The sequence below is a fragment of the Poecilia reticulata genome, chromosome 16, assembly GCF_904066995.2.
Source record: "Poecilia reticulata chromosome 16, P_reticulata-male-v2, whole genome shotgun sequence".
Taxonomy (NCBI): Eukaryota; Metazoa; Chordata; class Actinopteri; order Cyprinodontiformes; family Poeciliidae; genus Poecilia; species Poecilia reticulata.
Window position 1 is genome coordinate 14610324 of NC_088845.1, and position 14401 is coordinate 14624724.

At 39.3% G+C, this 14401-nt stretch overlaps 1 protein-coding gene across 1 annotated transcript; it reads right to left on the reverse strand.

Annotated features, from left to right (window-relative positions):
- Positions 1-2278: 2278 nt before the first annotated feature.
- dbpb (D site albumin promoter binding protein b) lies at positions 2279-11531 on the reverse strand. Its single transcript, XM_008431555.3, has 5 exons — positions 10693-11531; positions 10252-10533; positions 9281-9736; positions 6244-6503; positions 2279-4365 (listed from the first exon to the last, which is right to left on the reverse strand). The coding sequence occupies exons 2-5, from the start codon at positions 10439-10441 to the stop codon at positions 4150-4152; spliced, it is 1122 nt and encodes a 373-aa protein (XP_008429777.1). The 5' UTR covers positions 10442-10533; positions 10693-11531; the 3' UTR covers positions 2279-4149.
- Between the last annotated feature and the right edge of the window lie 2870 nt (positions 11532-14401).

The window sequence follows — 14401 nt, forward strand, 5'->3', positions numbered from 1 at the left end:
GGGACGGACACAAAGGGTGGGACAATGCAGGGAGTGGGTGGGGGGTGGTTTCAGAGAACCCAGGAGCTCACATCTGTTTTCTGTTGAAGACGAAGAGAAATGAGGAAAATTCCACTCTGAGGGACCTTTCACCCATTTCTGTTAAGACAGCACAGACTGACAAGCTTATGAATAGACCTGTAAACAAGTTTTTATTTTGACAACACAGCTGTGGTATAGCTGACACTTTCAGCTACATTCAGCAGGTTAACCACCTTGGGAGAATGTATATATCTTGGAGTAAAAAAGTATTTGGTGAAAAGTATACTCAAGTACTGAGCAATTGATCACAACATCTGATTTAATATTTTAAAATGATGTCATCAGATAGAAAAAAAATATCAAGATATGTTCAAATTCTGGTATCATAAAGAACAAAAGTTTTTTAAAATAACAAAATATCAAATTCAATTAGAATTTATTTTTTCAAATCCCTTTTTGGTAACACTTTATTTGAAGGGGTGTGTTTAAGACTCACATTACATGACATAAACATGACACAACAACTGTCACGAACACGAGGGAGTCTTCATGAATATCTATTACTGTGGTCATGAAGTGTCTTTCAGTAAATAATGACACTTTTAATACAGATTTGCATTAAAGGTTGCATTAAAAGTGCATTATTTAGCATTATTCGGTAAATAATTACACTTTTATGCAAAGTTGCAATAAAACGTACATTAAAAACCAAGTAAAAGAGTCAACTTTGCATTAAAAGTGTCATTATTTATCGAACGAGACTTCATGACAAGTCGTAAGCATTCATGAAAACTCCCTCGTGTTAATGAAAGGTGTTATGTCAGGTTTATAACAGCGTCATGTCAGTCTTATGCACGCACCTTCAAATAAAGTGTTACCCAGGGTCTTTTTTAATAGAACATATAAATCTAATACTTACAGACGTTAATTTACTATATGTTAGCTAGAAGATATTTAAGTACTTCCGGTGAATGTAACAAAGATTGTGTCCAAACAAGAGGCCTCACTTGAACATAAAGTGTAGACATGTAACTTTTTACTCAAGTAAGAATAACGATACTTCATAATAACATCACTCAGGTGAAAACAAAAAGTGTGGTGATGTAAAACTCCTCTTAAAAGTATTTTTGTTTGTTTGTTTTTATTATTATTATTATTATTATTATTATTATTATTATTATTATTATTATTATTATTATTATTATTATTGTTGTTGTTGTTGTTGTTGTTGTTGTTGTTATTTTAACGGTACTCAAATAAATGCAACTAGTTACTACTCCTCACCTCTGGCCACAAGTCATAAGGGAACTTGTAGAAGAATATGTATCATTCAAATGAAACTGAAATATAACGTTTTGGGCAACATGCATGGGAAAAATTTACATACCATAAAACATTGAATTCATCCTCCCACGGGGATACATGGTGGTGATAGCATTATGCTTGCAAGTTAATAATTGGCTAATATTGATTTTAAAAGTACTGCCTTTACCTGCAGATTATTTCACTTATAAAAATGTTGTTTAAGTGAAAAAATCCACCAGAGGAACTAGTACTTTTTTAATAAACATTAATATATTATTGATTTAATTTTGCTGAGATGTTACTTATAAATTAGTTTTGTTTTATTTCTAATATACTAAGATTTTGCCCTGGAAACTAGCCCAAAAATACTTCATAAGATTTTGTGTTTTTGCAGTGTACTTGAGCTTAAGCTATTTTGCAAACAGACAGGCAAATATTTCAGTCTCTATATGTGCAGAGCGATGTCCCCAAAAAGACTTGCAGCTGTAACTGCAAAGAAAGCTGATTTATACAAACCAGTAGATGTTTTCCTTCCACTTTACAGACATGTGCTCCTTGGTGTTGGTCTATCACACAAAATCACACTAAGATGCATTCAGTTTGGCTGTTTCAAGGGTCAAAATATGAAAAGGTTCAAAGGAGATTAATACTTTTGCAAGGCCATATTTAACACCATCTCTAACGATGGTGTTAAATATTTCCCAAATATCCAAAGGGACAAGCACAGAGTTTGTGAGACAGCTGACAGGCTTAGGAATGCGTGCAATGTGAACAAACAAGAAGAAGATCAAAATATCAGAACAGCCCTGGAGCATCCCAAGACAAATCACAGTCTGGCTATCACTCCGAACTTTGACCGACTCTTTTCCCCCTCTAGAAACCCAACTTATTTCCAGATGGAACTAATGTGAAACACAAACTTGTGAAGAAACAGTCAAAACAGAGCAGCAGTGGATGAGAACAATCTTTTATTGGTGTTTTTTTTTTGTTTTGTTTTTTTGTTTGTTTTTTTTTTGTTTTTTTGCTTTGTTTTGTTTGGGAAGTTGCGACTACATCCAAAACCAGCCAGCTCAGACTGGCTGGGGAGAGGGAGGAGGGGTTGGGCACCATGAACACTACTTATGCAGCAGTCACTACAAGGCTCACCAACCACATCTGTGAGGATATTGGAAACCGGATCTCGTTGGGTAGAGCAAACAATCACTGAGTGAGATGATGATACAGGCCGTAAGGAACCGCCGAGGAGCATTGCAGTCGTGTGCACAGTCCTTACGCAGCTCGAAAACAGAAGACGAAGGTAAAATAAGTCTGCGTGAACGTCACGTTCAGGCCCATGAGTCGAGTTTGTGAAACCCACCGGGGCGGAGGAGACGGTGGTGGTGTTGGCGGAGTCCGGAGCAGAAGTGAACGTCCGAGGGCGAGCATTTCAGAGGAACACTCAAAAAGATGTTTCTAGATGCAAAAGATCATGTCTCTCCAAAGAAAGAAAAACATTCAGTAATATAGAATAATAACAATAAGAGGGTAATCATCATAATTATAACAATAACAATAGCTGTAATGGTAACTACCATCATGGTCATTAAAGGGATTAAAATCACACACTTTCGCTAGTCAACCCTCCCCCAGGAACATAATAACACTGTGTACCATGCCCTTGTGTAGGTGTTGTTAGATACAGTAGAAAGCAGACAGGTGGCTATTGGGAAAAAGCACTAAATAGCAACAAGCTCTGTGGATCCACACGGGGAATCTTGGCTTTTATTTGTCCCAGAAATCTGGGAAAATGTTATACTATTCCAGTCAACAGGGGGGAGAGGGGTATTCAAAATGTTTCTCCTTCTATAGTGTGATTATTTAATACAGTGAAGTATCGGTGTGTGCCTAACTGGTGGGGGGCTGGTTTCAGAGTATGTTACAACACTGTATGGGAAGAGTTTAACCGTGGGAGCAAGCAGAAATAGAAGCATGGATATATGGATTCAAAGAGGATGCAGAGGAGCAGGACTATCCAGGGCTCCATAACATCACAAAGCACTGCGCTGAGAGAGAGAAATAAAAATAAAAAAAATGTAAAAAAACAGATCCAGATATAAACGGATTTCAGAAATATGCACCAGTTGACAGGGTGAAATTGTCTATTAAAAAGATAAAAAGGGAAAAAAAAAAAAAAACACAAGACCTGGTCAAGACAAGTGCTGAACACACCTTGTGTCTCTCATTCTGTCTCTACTGAGCATGCTCAGTGACCTTTACGTGACAGAAAAAAAAAAAAAAAAAGGAAGTGCTCGAGAAAAAAATCCACAAAATGCTCAACAATACGATTTTTTAAGATAATTTTTGCTCTCTATATTACAAATTATTACATACGTCCTCAACCGTGCTGCTGCATCGTGACTAAAGCATCAATGGCTGACAACTCCAGACTCATCTAAAAGAAAATGATGTTCACCATGGCTTCTCTGCATCTCTGTGTCCAAAACATGTAGAAAATATACAAAATTATTCTCTGCATTTGCTCTCCCTCTAAATTTTTCTTAAGTATTATAAAAATATACAATTCTCCAATAACAAAACCCTTAAAAGTCACATCTTTTTTTAATCAGTTAAATTACTCTCTCTCTCCATCAATCACTTTTAATAGCTCAACAAAACAAGACACCTGAGCTTCAGTACACAACCCTTTTCCTTGACTTATACATTCATCGTTTTAATCGTCAGTGTCCTTCTCTTTATGATTTTCAACTCATTGAGTCCGTCAAACCATCCCAGTAATTTGGAGTCTCAAGTTTAATTTGTCTCCTCTTCCTGATTTTTCCTCCATCACTGGTCGCCCAGACGGTTCTCGTATTTACTAAGGATGTTGCGGCAGCGGCCCAGTTCTTTCCGCATCTCAGCCACTTCCTGTCGGAGGGCAGCGTTCTCTCGCTCCAGGTAGGCGGCCCGCACCGAAATCTGGTTCTCCTTCAGGCGGCGAGCGTCCCGGGAACGCTTCGCCGCCTCGTTGTTTTTGTACCTCCTGGTCCAGTACTTCTCGTCCTAGGAGGGGAACAAACACAGGAGGGACATTTGGTGGTTTTAGCATGTGAGTGAGCTTTCACCAACAAACACAAATGAAAACTTGAAGACAAGGATCTACAGTTTTCCCCCTTACGGAGTTCTTCTGTGTTTTGCTTGTTTTGTCAAACTTATTTCTTTAATTAATTAGTTAAACTTGTGTAAAAACTATTTGCCCTCATGGTAAAATCATGAATTAGCAATGATTAAAAACATTTTTTGGTTTGATTTCACTTACCCTGATCAAATAGGAATCAATTAAGATATCTCAAAAAGCAACACATCGTGTCCTGATATAAGGACTAGATAAGCCTACAAAGCCATTTATAGGGATTTAGGACTTCACTGAACCACAATGATAGTCACTATCCACAGCATAAACATGCACCAGGAGTGGCTGGCCAATCAGAAAAACTTCAAGGTGGAGCCAATGGCTCATCCAGAAGGTCACCAAAGAACCTTAACCTTGAAAGCTCTCAGTTCAGCTCAGTGTTAATCATTTTTAGATGTTTCCTTGTTGCCAAGGGCCTAATTTAAATTAATGAGTTATTATCAGGTTTCTGCAAAAGTTGACTCAATGCAACCAAAAAACTAATGCAATCATATAAATCGTATCTAAAACATGTAGGATTGTGGGACCAGTGGATCCGAGCTGATGACCACCAAACGTCTTTCCTTTTATATGTAAAAAAGGTAAACGTGGGACTGACAGCAAATAAACAAATTTCATGTCCAGCATCCAACTCTTGGTAAAATCCCCAAATTAATAGAAATCCTGCTATTAATTCACTGTTGACCATTATATGTTGTTCCATCACTTGTGCCTGATTTCTGATCTCCAGTCTTCGTAAAGCTCTGACCTGTTCATATCGATTTTGGCCAATTTCAAATTTTCTGTAAGAATTGTAATACAATAAGGTACAGCAAAAACTTTCAAAATACTCTTCATGCATTAAGCGTTATTGATTATTTATAGTAGAGGAGACGTCACACCGTGTGTCAGAACAGTTTCTGTGTAACAGGATTTAACCATTTTTGACAAATGACTGCAGACTTTACATTTTAAGCTACATTTAGAATCTGCTGAAGGTCTTGCTCTCTCACGCTGTCTCGCAGCCAAAATGAACCTCAGAAACACTGTAGAAAATACAACTTCCGACATCTCTGTGTTTATACCTTCTTAACACTAAAGATAGCCAACAAAATAACTAATATAAGCAACAAAATAGCTAATAGTCTATAGTAAATGTAGTAAAAACTTTCACATTAAGGAGTCTTGTTGGAACTTACGTCTACTAATTGGAAAAAGATTTTGGGGTTTCTGGAAATCGAGTGATTCTTGGTGCTTTGCTAATTTACTTCTTATTCATAAAATAACATATATTCTTAAAGCTAAAACATATACAGAACAGATTATCAGCTAAACAAACTTTTGCAGTTTTCTGTAAAGGCAACATTTCTGAACTTCAGATTTATTTGTTAAATATGAACAGAGATCTCTGTGACCCTTTTTCTGAATAATCTGTTATGAAGGTCAGCTATTTCTGCACTGTGTTACTCATTTGTATCACAGGTTAGTTTGTGATTCATTTAAAAGTGAATCACAGCTAAAAGTGTTATTTCCTCATTTGTCGATTGAGCAGAGGGCGTCTGTCCAGTGAAAATCCAATGTGCAGATTTTGGTCTCTTGAAATGTCATCGATAACACCAGAAAGCTCATTTTCGTGTGCATTTAACAAACAATCAGTAAAATCCTGCAAAAGTTGATTGAAATATGTTCTCCTTTGTCATTTTGCCTCTAACCTAACATCCAATAAAGAAACAAAAATAACAGAATCTGAGTTTTCTTTCTGGACTCACCTTCATGTTATCAGGCACCAGGATCTTGCGTGCCTTTTTGATCATCGGCTGTGGTTTCAGCTCTTCCTCGCTGAAGGAATGCCTTCTGGGGTCAAAGTCTTGCTCTCCAGAGGTGCTGGACATGGCCATGTCTGACTGATCCATCTCAAACATTCCAATCCCATCGGGTCCGCTTCCCGTGGGCGTCAGCAAAGGAGGACAGGAGGAGGAAGAGGAGGAAGAAGGCGATTCGCAGGAGTCGTTCATACTCGTCTGACCACCTGGAAATAAAGGAGAAAATAAATTAAGTCAATTAATGAGCAATAATCCTACAGAGGTTAAAGTGAATAAATTGGCCAGAGATTTGAATCTGAGAATCTCTCCCAAATGGTGACAGTGTTGTCATTCCTTTAATTTAGATTTAGATTCAAAGCTACTAGTTCCATCAAAAAATAAATTAAAATTAGCAGCATGTTTTTCATTGGCTATGCTAACGTTTAATTAATTGGTGAAAATTGGAAATCGGCACAATCTGAGCAAATGTAGTTAAAATAAGTACTCACACTGAGATCATTTTTCTAGTGGTAAACATTTAAAAGACGTGAACATCGCCATGATGGCCACCAGAGAGCAGCAGAGAGCTGCTTTTCTCAGTGCCAGAGACTTGCAAACATTCCTGAGCCTGCAGCTGATTTAGAGCTGAGCTTTTTCCAGACAGCCTTCATGAAAAGGTGCGCACGTTTTTCAGAGTACCTGGATTATTTACAAAAACTTAACGAATAAAAAAAACTATTATATAACATAATATACATCTTACTAACTTTTAGAATAACACAAAATGGGCTTTATTAAAAAAAAAAGTATCATTTTAGAAATGTTTTTCTGTTTTGTTTTGGAGATTAAAAATAAACTTGTGTAAATATGACTTAACAACTATACAAATTGCCTACCAAGAGTCGTACTGTGTGTATTTGTTCCGCTGTGTAAACTATAACCACAACAACAAATTAACCTGATCGATCTGAGTCAAATAATCAAATCAGTTATCAAGGCAATAACCGTTATATTGTAATAAAACTTAGATCAAAAGAAAGATTTACAAATGGAAGTGTTATATAACCACCCACCTCTCTTCTTAAAATCTCTGTCTTTAGATGGGGCCAATACAGGGCCATACACTAAACCCAACCAACTTTAAGTCCACAACTGGTTACTTTACCCCAATGAGTGCACAAATATATACACTGATTTAACTATCTCTGTACAAAAAAATATGTTTTTTAAGAGTCTAACCATAACTACCTGTTAATCATGTGAAACCACATATCTATTGTGCACTGTGCCAGTATAATGTGCTGGTGATATGAGGGCATAGTTTTATACAAGGTGTGTACTGTTTACTTCTAATCTTGGTGTTCAAAAATGCCAACGCCTTAATCACCGTAAAACAATGACCATATTGCCCAATCGGCAGGATTACCATCACTTTACAGCAGGAGAGCTAGACTACTTGTGCCATGCTTCAGCAGCCCAACATCAGGAACCAGTTAGCCCAAACACCTGGTGGAAGGTTTTCTTGAACTGCATGCCCTTTGTTCTGGGTGGCTCTGATGCTGGATGATGTGCAAACTGGTTTTGGTGCGCTCTGTTACTCACATGTTCTGATAGTCAATATCTGGATTTTTTTATCTAGAGGTGATGTGATGTAAAAAAAAACAAAAAACTATAGAACTTGTACAACAGCATTCTAGCAATGACAGAAGCCTCTCTTTTTTTTAACTTATAAAGCAATTAAAAGCTAGTCAGTTTGATGATCTTCCACACAATCCCTACAGTCTTCTCTAATAACACTTTACACTTGTAAATAATCGTGGTAATGCAAAAACAGTCCAGCAGCACAGGGAAGGAAACTCTTCCTGTTGCTCTGTTTCTCCCCCCTCCTCTCTGCGGGGCTCCTCCTCCGTCTCGGCCTGGCCCTGCCTCTAGTTCCCTCACTGCAATACTCCCATCCTCTTCACGTGTACCGACGCGTGCACATGGCCGTGGCGTGTGAAGCAGGGAGAGATTAAAGACGCACCACTGCAAACACTCTGCACACTGCTCTCACTGTGTCTTTCCCTCACCCGGCAATGTTTTGACCCTGATGCACATCAATTATTGGCTGAGAGAGGGAGCTTGCTGATCGCACTGTACACTGCTGTACATAGATCGCATTCCAAGCTACAGCAAAGCCTCTCATCACTGCTGTGGAGTTGACTCATCAAAAAAGCCAAAGAGTTTTCTTGAGTACTATCCCTTGGTGGTCTTACAGCTTCTCCAAAAAACTCAACCAACTTTTCACTAGGAACCTAAATCCTGTAGTTTATGTTTAAATTAGATTTTGCCTTTAGGGCCATGTGACTCTATCTCATGCCTTCACTGTGACTCCAGACCACAGAAAAATGCCTTGTCACTGGTATTTGTTTAAACTCAAAGAAGAACCGAACGACAGACACTACATAACCTTGGCTGCACTTAAACGACCATTAAATAATCAGTAGTGTGGGACATTTTGTCCTTTTAAGCTTGTAAACTATTAAAAGCTGTGTTGAAGTATCTTCCATCGCTGCTGCTATGGACGATACTTCCATAGCTTCCATAGAAGATGGAAGATATGGAAGTATCAGATGGGAGATCTGCTATGGAAGATATGGAAGTATCTTCTATGGAAGATAGCAGATCACAAACCATTTTTGTGAAGACAAACCTGAAAAATGGCGTCAAGAAATGGACGATATGGAGATAAAGTTTGATTGTTATATTTTGTAATAACCATTGCAATAAACAAAAAAATTGCACACTTTTTAAATATTAATGAGGGTCATTTGGCAATTGTTCTGGTATTGCATAAAAGTACAAAATATTTATATAATATAAAAACTTCACTTGCGTTCAGTTATTTTTCCAAATATACTGATATTTATGGATGCTTGCATGGAATAAAAGCGCGAACTCAAACAACCAGAGTCAGGATAAATCACAACTTTTATCTTTTTTTTTCCAATAACCACCAACTCACCATGTAGATAGTCGCTTCCTCCTCCTTGACTCTGCGGCTGGGCCACCTCCAGGCCAATGAGAGATGGCGAAGACGAGGAAGAGGGCGACGAGGACGAAGATCCAGGCGGCGACGAGGGCGGTAGGCACTGGGAGCTCTGGTTGGGCACGGCCGACTGGGAGCTCTGTGAGGGGATCTGGGCCGAGCTGGAGCTGTTGTTGTTGTGCATGCTGCCCATTCCGTTCTCGGTCAGAAACTCCTCCAAGTCCATGTACTGGAGCTGAAAGAGCCCGCCGTCTGCAGGCAGGGTGCGATCCCACATGAGAGGTCCCAGGAACTGGTTGAAGCCCGAGCCACCATTTCCTCCAGCACTGCCACCTCCACAGCCGTTACTGCTGTTGTTGCTGACTATCCCATTGCCATTCCTCATGGAGCACACTCCCAAAGAATCCTCGTCTAGGTCCAGCCTGTCTTTGTCTGCCATAGAAGAAAAGCACAAAATAAATAAATAAATTGTTTGTTTTAGAGATTTTGATTACAAATGCATGCAAGAGCTACTCAGAGTGGCAGGTGGATGCACTTATTCTCCAAATCTCTGTTACACAATCATAAACACAAACTCCCAGATGGACCAGATGGTCGTCGAACTGCAGTATAATTTGCTACAAGAACATGAAAACAAGTTCCTGAACAAATCTCACAATGACTGTACTTCTGTCTGGCAAAGAAAGTGTTTGTGTGCATTATGCAGAGCAGCTTAAGGTGAAACATCTCAACAACTCCATTGTAATCTGGATCCTAACTTTAAACTGCAGCCGGGTTTATAATCCAGGAGAATACTCATGAGGGTCATGGAGAAGTCATCCCAGGCATGTGCGCTGGCACATGAGACTGGGGTGTGAAGCTTTGTGAGTGAATCAACTGCTTCAAGGTGATACTACAACAAAAATGGGTGGAACTGGCATAACACAAAGACAGACAAAGTTCCTCACCTTTTGAGTCACAAGGATTCTTCAGCCGGTGGTCTCCCTTCATGGGTTGCTGCAGGAGGGACTTTAAACCGGCCATGGAGTTAACGTGGCCCCCAGTGAGGGAGCCTGCAGGCTGAGTACAACTCCCAAACTGTGGGCTTGCACCAGCTGGCAGGTCAGGGGTCGGAAGCTGGGAGAGTTGCCTGGACATCCTGGACTGGAGGGAAGGGAGGGGGGCTTGCACCTGAAGTACTGAGGCAATCTGATCAGAGAACCTACCAATAGGACAAGTATACTGGCGGGCTGTTTGTTTGTATGCAGGAGGGGTGAAAGGTGATGGACACACAGAGAGAGAGAAAACTTGATTTAAGATGAATTCATGATGAATAAAATAGCTTTCATATCACAGTTACACTGTGTAAAATACTTATAAGACATTATTAATGAGGTGAAACTATTTACCTTGTAGTTGTTGCTGTAGAGATCCTTATTTCCTAGTATAAAAATTCTCTTCAAAGTACTCCATTGTTATTGGATGTTATTAAACTGTAGAGTAGATCGAGACGTTGCAGTGAGAGGGACAGTCAGGCTGATACCGTCTATAAAATAGCAATAAAACCGCACAGCGGAGGCAAAACAAAATGTCACAACTCAAAACTGCGAAGCGGTATCCCGAATTTCTCGTCCTGGACTCAAAAAAAAAAACAAATTTCCCGAAACAAAAACCAAACAACAACAACAACAAAAAAAAATCCTTCCGCCGTTACAGCAAGAATAACCTCGTAGGAAAAGTGTGCATGTAGAAAAACAAACAAGAAGCAGCAGCGGTCAAAGGAATAGCTGTGTGTTGGTCAGATGACAAGTTGTGTTGCTGCTTGTCTTCTCTGCTGTGGCGCTCTGCTGTCCGTCAGCGAGGGGGAGGAGGAGGAGGAGGAGGAGGAGTAGGAGGGCGGCTCGTTTCTTCTTTCTGTTTCTACTGTTTTTTTTTCCTCATCCGGTGGATGCAGTCACGGGCGCACGGGCTGGGATCTGCGTTCGGGCCGCGCGACGTCCACGTCCGATCGTCCTCTGCCTCTCGCGCTCAGCTGGAACGGACACGGGCAGTTCACGTGACGTCACGCCTCGCGGAACAGGCGAGAGGGGCGTAGCCGAGGATTTGGCTAGCTCACTCATTTATTTATGAGACACACCTACCCTCGTGCGCACCTCGAGGAGAGCAGGCTGTGTATGGCAGGTCGTTGTGACATAAAATCAAAACAAACTTCCCCCTGGCCTCAGGGTCAATTCATCACTCCTGCCAATTTCTGCCCGTCTTGTTTCCATTTCTTAGAAACCTTTTCGTACTAATGTACTTAACCACTTAATAGTCAATTATATTCTTGAATTATGGCGTAGAGCAGAGGTGGGTAGTAAGTTACATTATACTTGAGTAACTTTTTTGGGAAAAGCATTACTTTCTCGATTAGTTTTACCACACTGTACTTTTTACTTTGACTTGAGTAATAATTTTATATTTCTACTCTTACTTGAGCAAAATTTCTGGATGCTCTATCCACTGTGAGTAACTTCAACAAATGAAGAAAAAAACCGAGTGAGAAACAGACATGCATACAGCTAAAATTAAAGTGAGATTTCTTGTTTGTGTACAAGGTTTGTTTTTCTTCTGTTCTCTTTTAGCTGCTGAGTCTGCCGTGCCATTTAGCACTGGAAGTACTTCACCCTGTTGCACAACACAGAATTACTGACGGTAAGTATTAGTTTGGAAAAACCTGAATCTGTTATTTTGTAGTCATGTTATGTGTTTGTTTGTTTGTTTTTTATTTTAGCCTATAAAATACCAGAATTTTGACATAGCATTTTTGTCTAATGACACCATTTTTATATATTTAATCACATTTTTTGATCAGTTACTCAATACTTGAGTTGACTTTTAACCAGATCATTTTTTACTCTTACTTGAGTAATATCTTGGGTAGTTACTTTTTATTGCTACTGAAGTGGAGATTGAAAGGCAATTATGTTTACATATTTTTCACAAGGAGTCTTAGTTGCACACTTTGAAAAGAATGTGATCAATATATTAAAATAGAAAAAACATACTGACACAAGATGGGAACTGAATATTTATATTGAAACTAAAGCTTGGAGTATCAGTAGAAGATGAAAGATTTGACTTTATTTATAAATGTCTATGTCTCTGAAAAGTAAACTGAAGTTCTCACAGACAATTTGGATTTCTAACTACCTGACGTAAGTGAATATGGAACCACTGCATGTTTATTCAATCTGACTACAAGATCGTCTCGTCAGAAAGACAACAGCTGTTTTCATGTGGCACAGGCATTGTTCCTCTCTTTGGAATTCCAAACCAAATCATGGACAGTAAGTAATTCAGTACGATCATCTGGGTTTCTGGTGCACAGAGGCAAAACAAACAAAGTTGGTTGGAACTCAAAGATTAAATTATGAAAAAACAAAACATGAAGTTAATAATTTTACTGAGCTCTCGCGTGATATTGGTTCTTAGTCCCTCCTTGTCAGTCAGGGTTCTCTACATTTTTCTCTCTTCAGCATTAGAGCACACAGAAATCACTCCTTCGTAAGGTCAACCGGCCTGGAGGAGATTAAATCACATATTTTGGTGGCACCTTATTTATCCCAGAAGTAAAATTCTTTCAAATCTGTTTGCTTATTTTTCAGAAAGTCATCTTTCAAAACAGAGATATCAAAAGTCATCTTTGCCAACATGCACAAAGACACAAGTATCTTTAACTTGAAGGAGTATTATTTGGCATCTGTTCAAGTTCATTGTAATAGTTTCATAATTGTAAACATTGCATTTGGACATTCTATCATATGTGGGATAGAATATTATTTCAGAACAATGCATTGCTCCGATCAAGACTTTTGTCCAAGTCTTGATCAGATTGGGATATGACTACAAAAGATTGGTTTTAAAACAGGTACTAAGAGTCTCTATTGTACTATATAAACTTCATGCAGGCTCTCAGCCAATTCACCAATTCATACCACCATTTTATACCAGAGGATGGTGCTCATTTCAACCTTTTGTCAGTCTGTACTTTTGTAATTTTGGTTGTTTCGTGGTCAAGTTCATGTTACTAAATTGTAACCTCTATCCCAGGACAATTTCTACCAACTTTGCCTGAGTTCGTCCACGTCTGACTGAGGGAAGTTTGATTCCCACTTCAACAACTAACAATCTAAACCAGTTTTCTATATTCTGCTCATAGTTTACCGTGAAAACGTGGCTTAATGACTAACATATAATAAACACGAGGAGGTCACTTTGAGTTATTTTAATCTGACCAGGGATAGTAATGTCATAAATTCGTGAGTCTCAAATGGGATCAGAACTAAAATAAATGGACATAGGTGACACTGCAATAATAACCTTAACATAATATTTGAACATGTTGCACTGTTCCGGTTAGAAGAGCTTGTCAAGCTACTATATGCTAAATTAGCTTGCCATACAGTTTGTTTTGTCTGACTGATATAGACAGTATGACTTCGTTTTGTTTTCGTATTTTTCTTTTAAATTCTCGTTACAGCAGCAGTATATTTGAAATCTGTTTTATTATGCTTTTACGTGCTTTCTTTATTAGTGTGAACTTTGAGTAATACATATCAAAAACATAAATATTTATAAACACGTTTATTTTTTGTATTGTAAAACCTACAGATTTGAGCCTCGGACTATTCTAGTTGAATTAGGTATCCCTTCTTTATAATGGTTGGTAACAATTGCACGACTTTTCCAGTTTCCCTTGTAATCCACGGAAAACGTGAGTGTGCTGTTTTTTCAGGAGAGAGGAACGCTTCTGCACGTTGCCTGCCGGCGTACAATAGCTGTTCCAGCTCACGTGGGTGAGACACGCGAAGAGCGAGCCTTGTCCGCTCGCGCTCCGGGCTCTGATTGGCCTAATCCAGCGGTTACCCCGCCCCCGGAGAGAGAGCCATTGGCCAGAAATAGGTCGAATAAACCCGCCCGCTTGGATTCCCCCCCGCGTGCATGCCACTGCCGCGTGAGACAAGCGAGGGGAGAGGGAAGAGAGCGCGAGGGTTTGTCTCGTCTACTGTACATTGCAAAGCGCGTGCGAAAACAAAGCGCGCCACAGGAATTCACCTGTCTTCCTCCTGACTCATG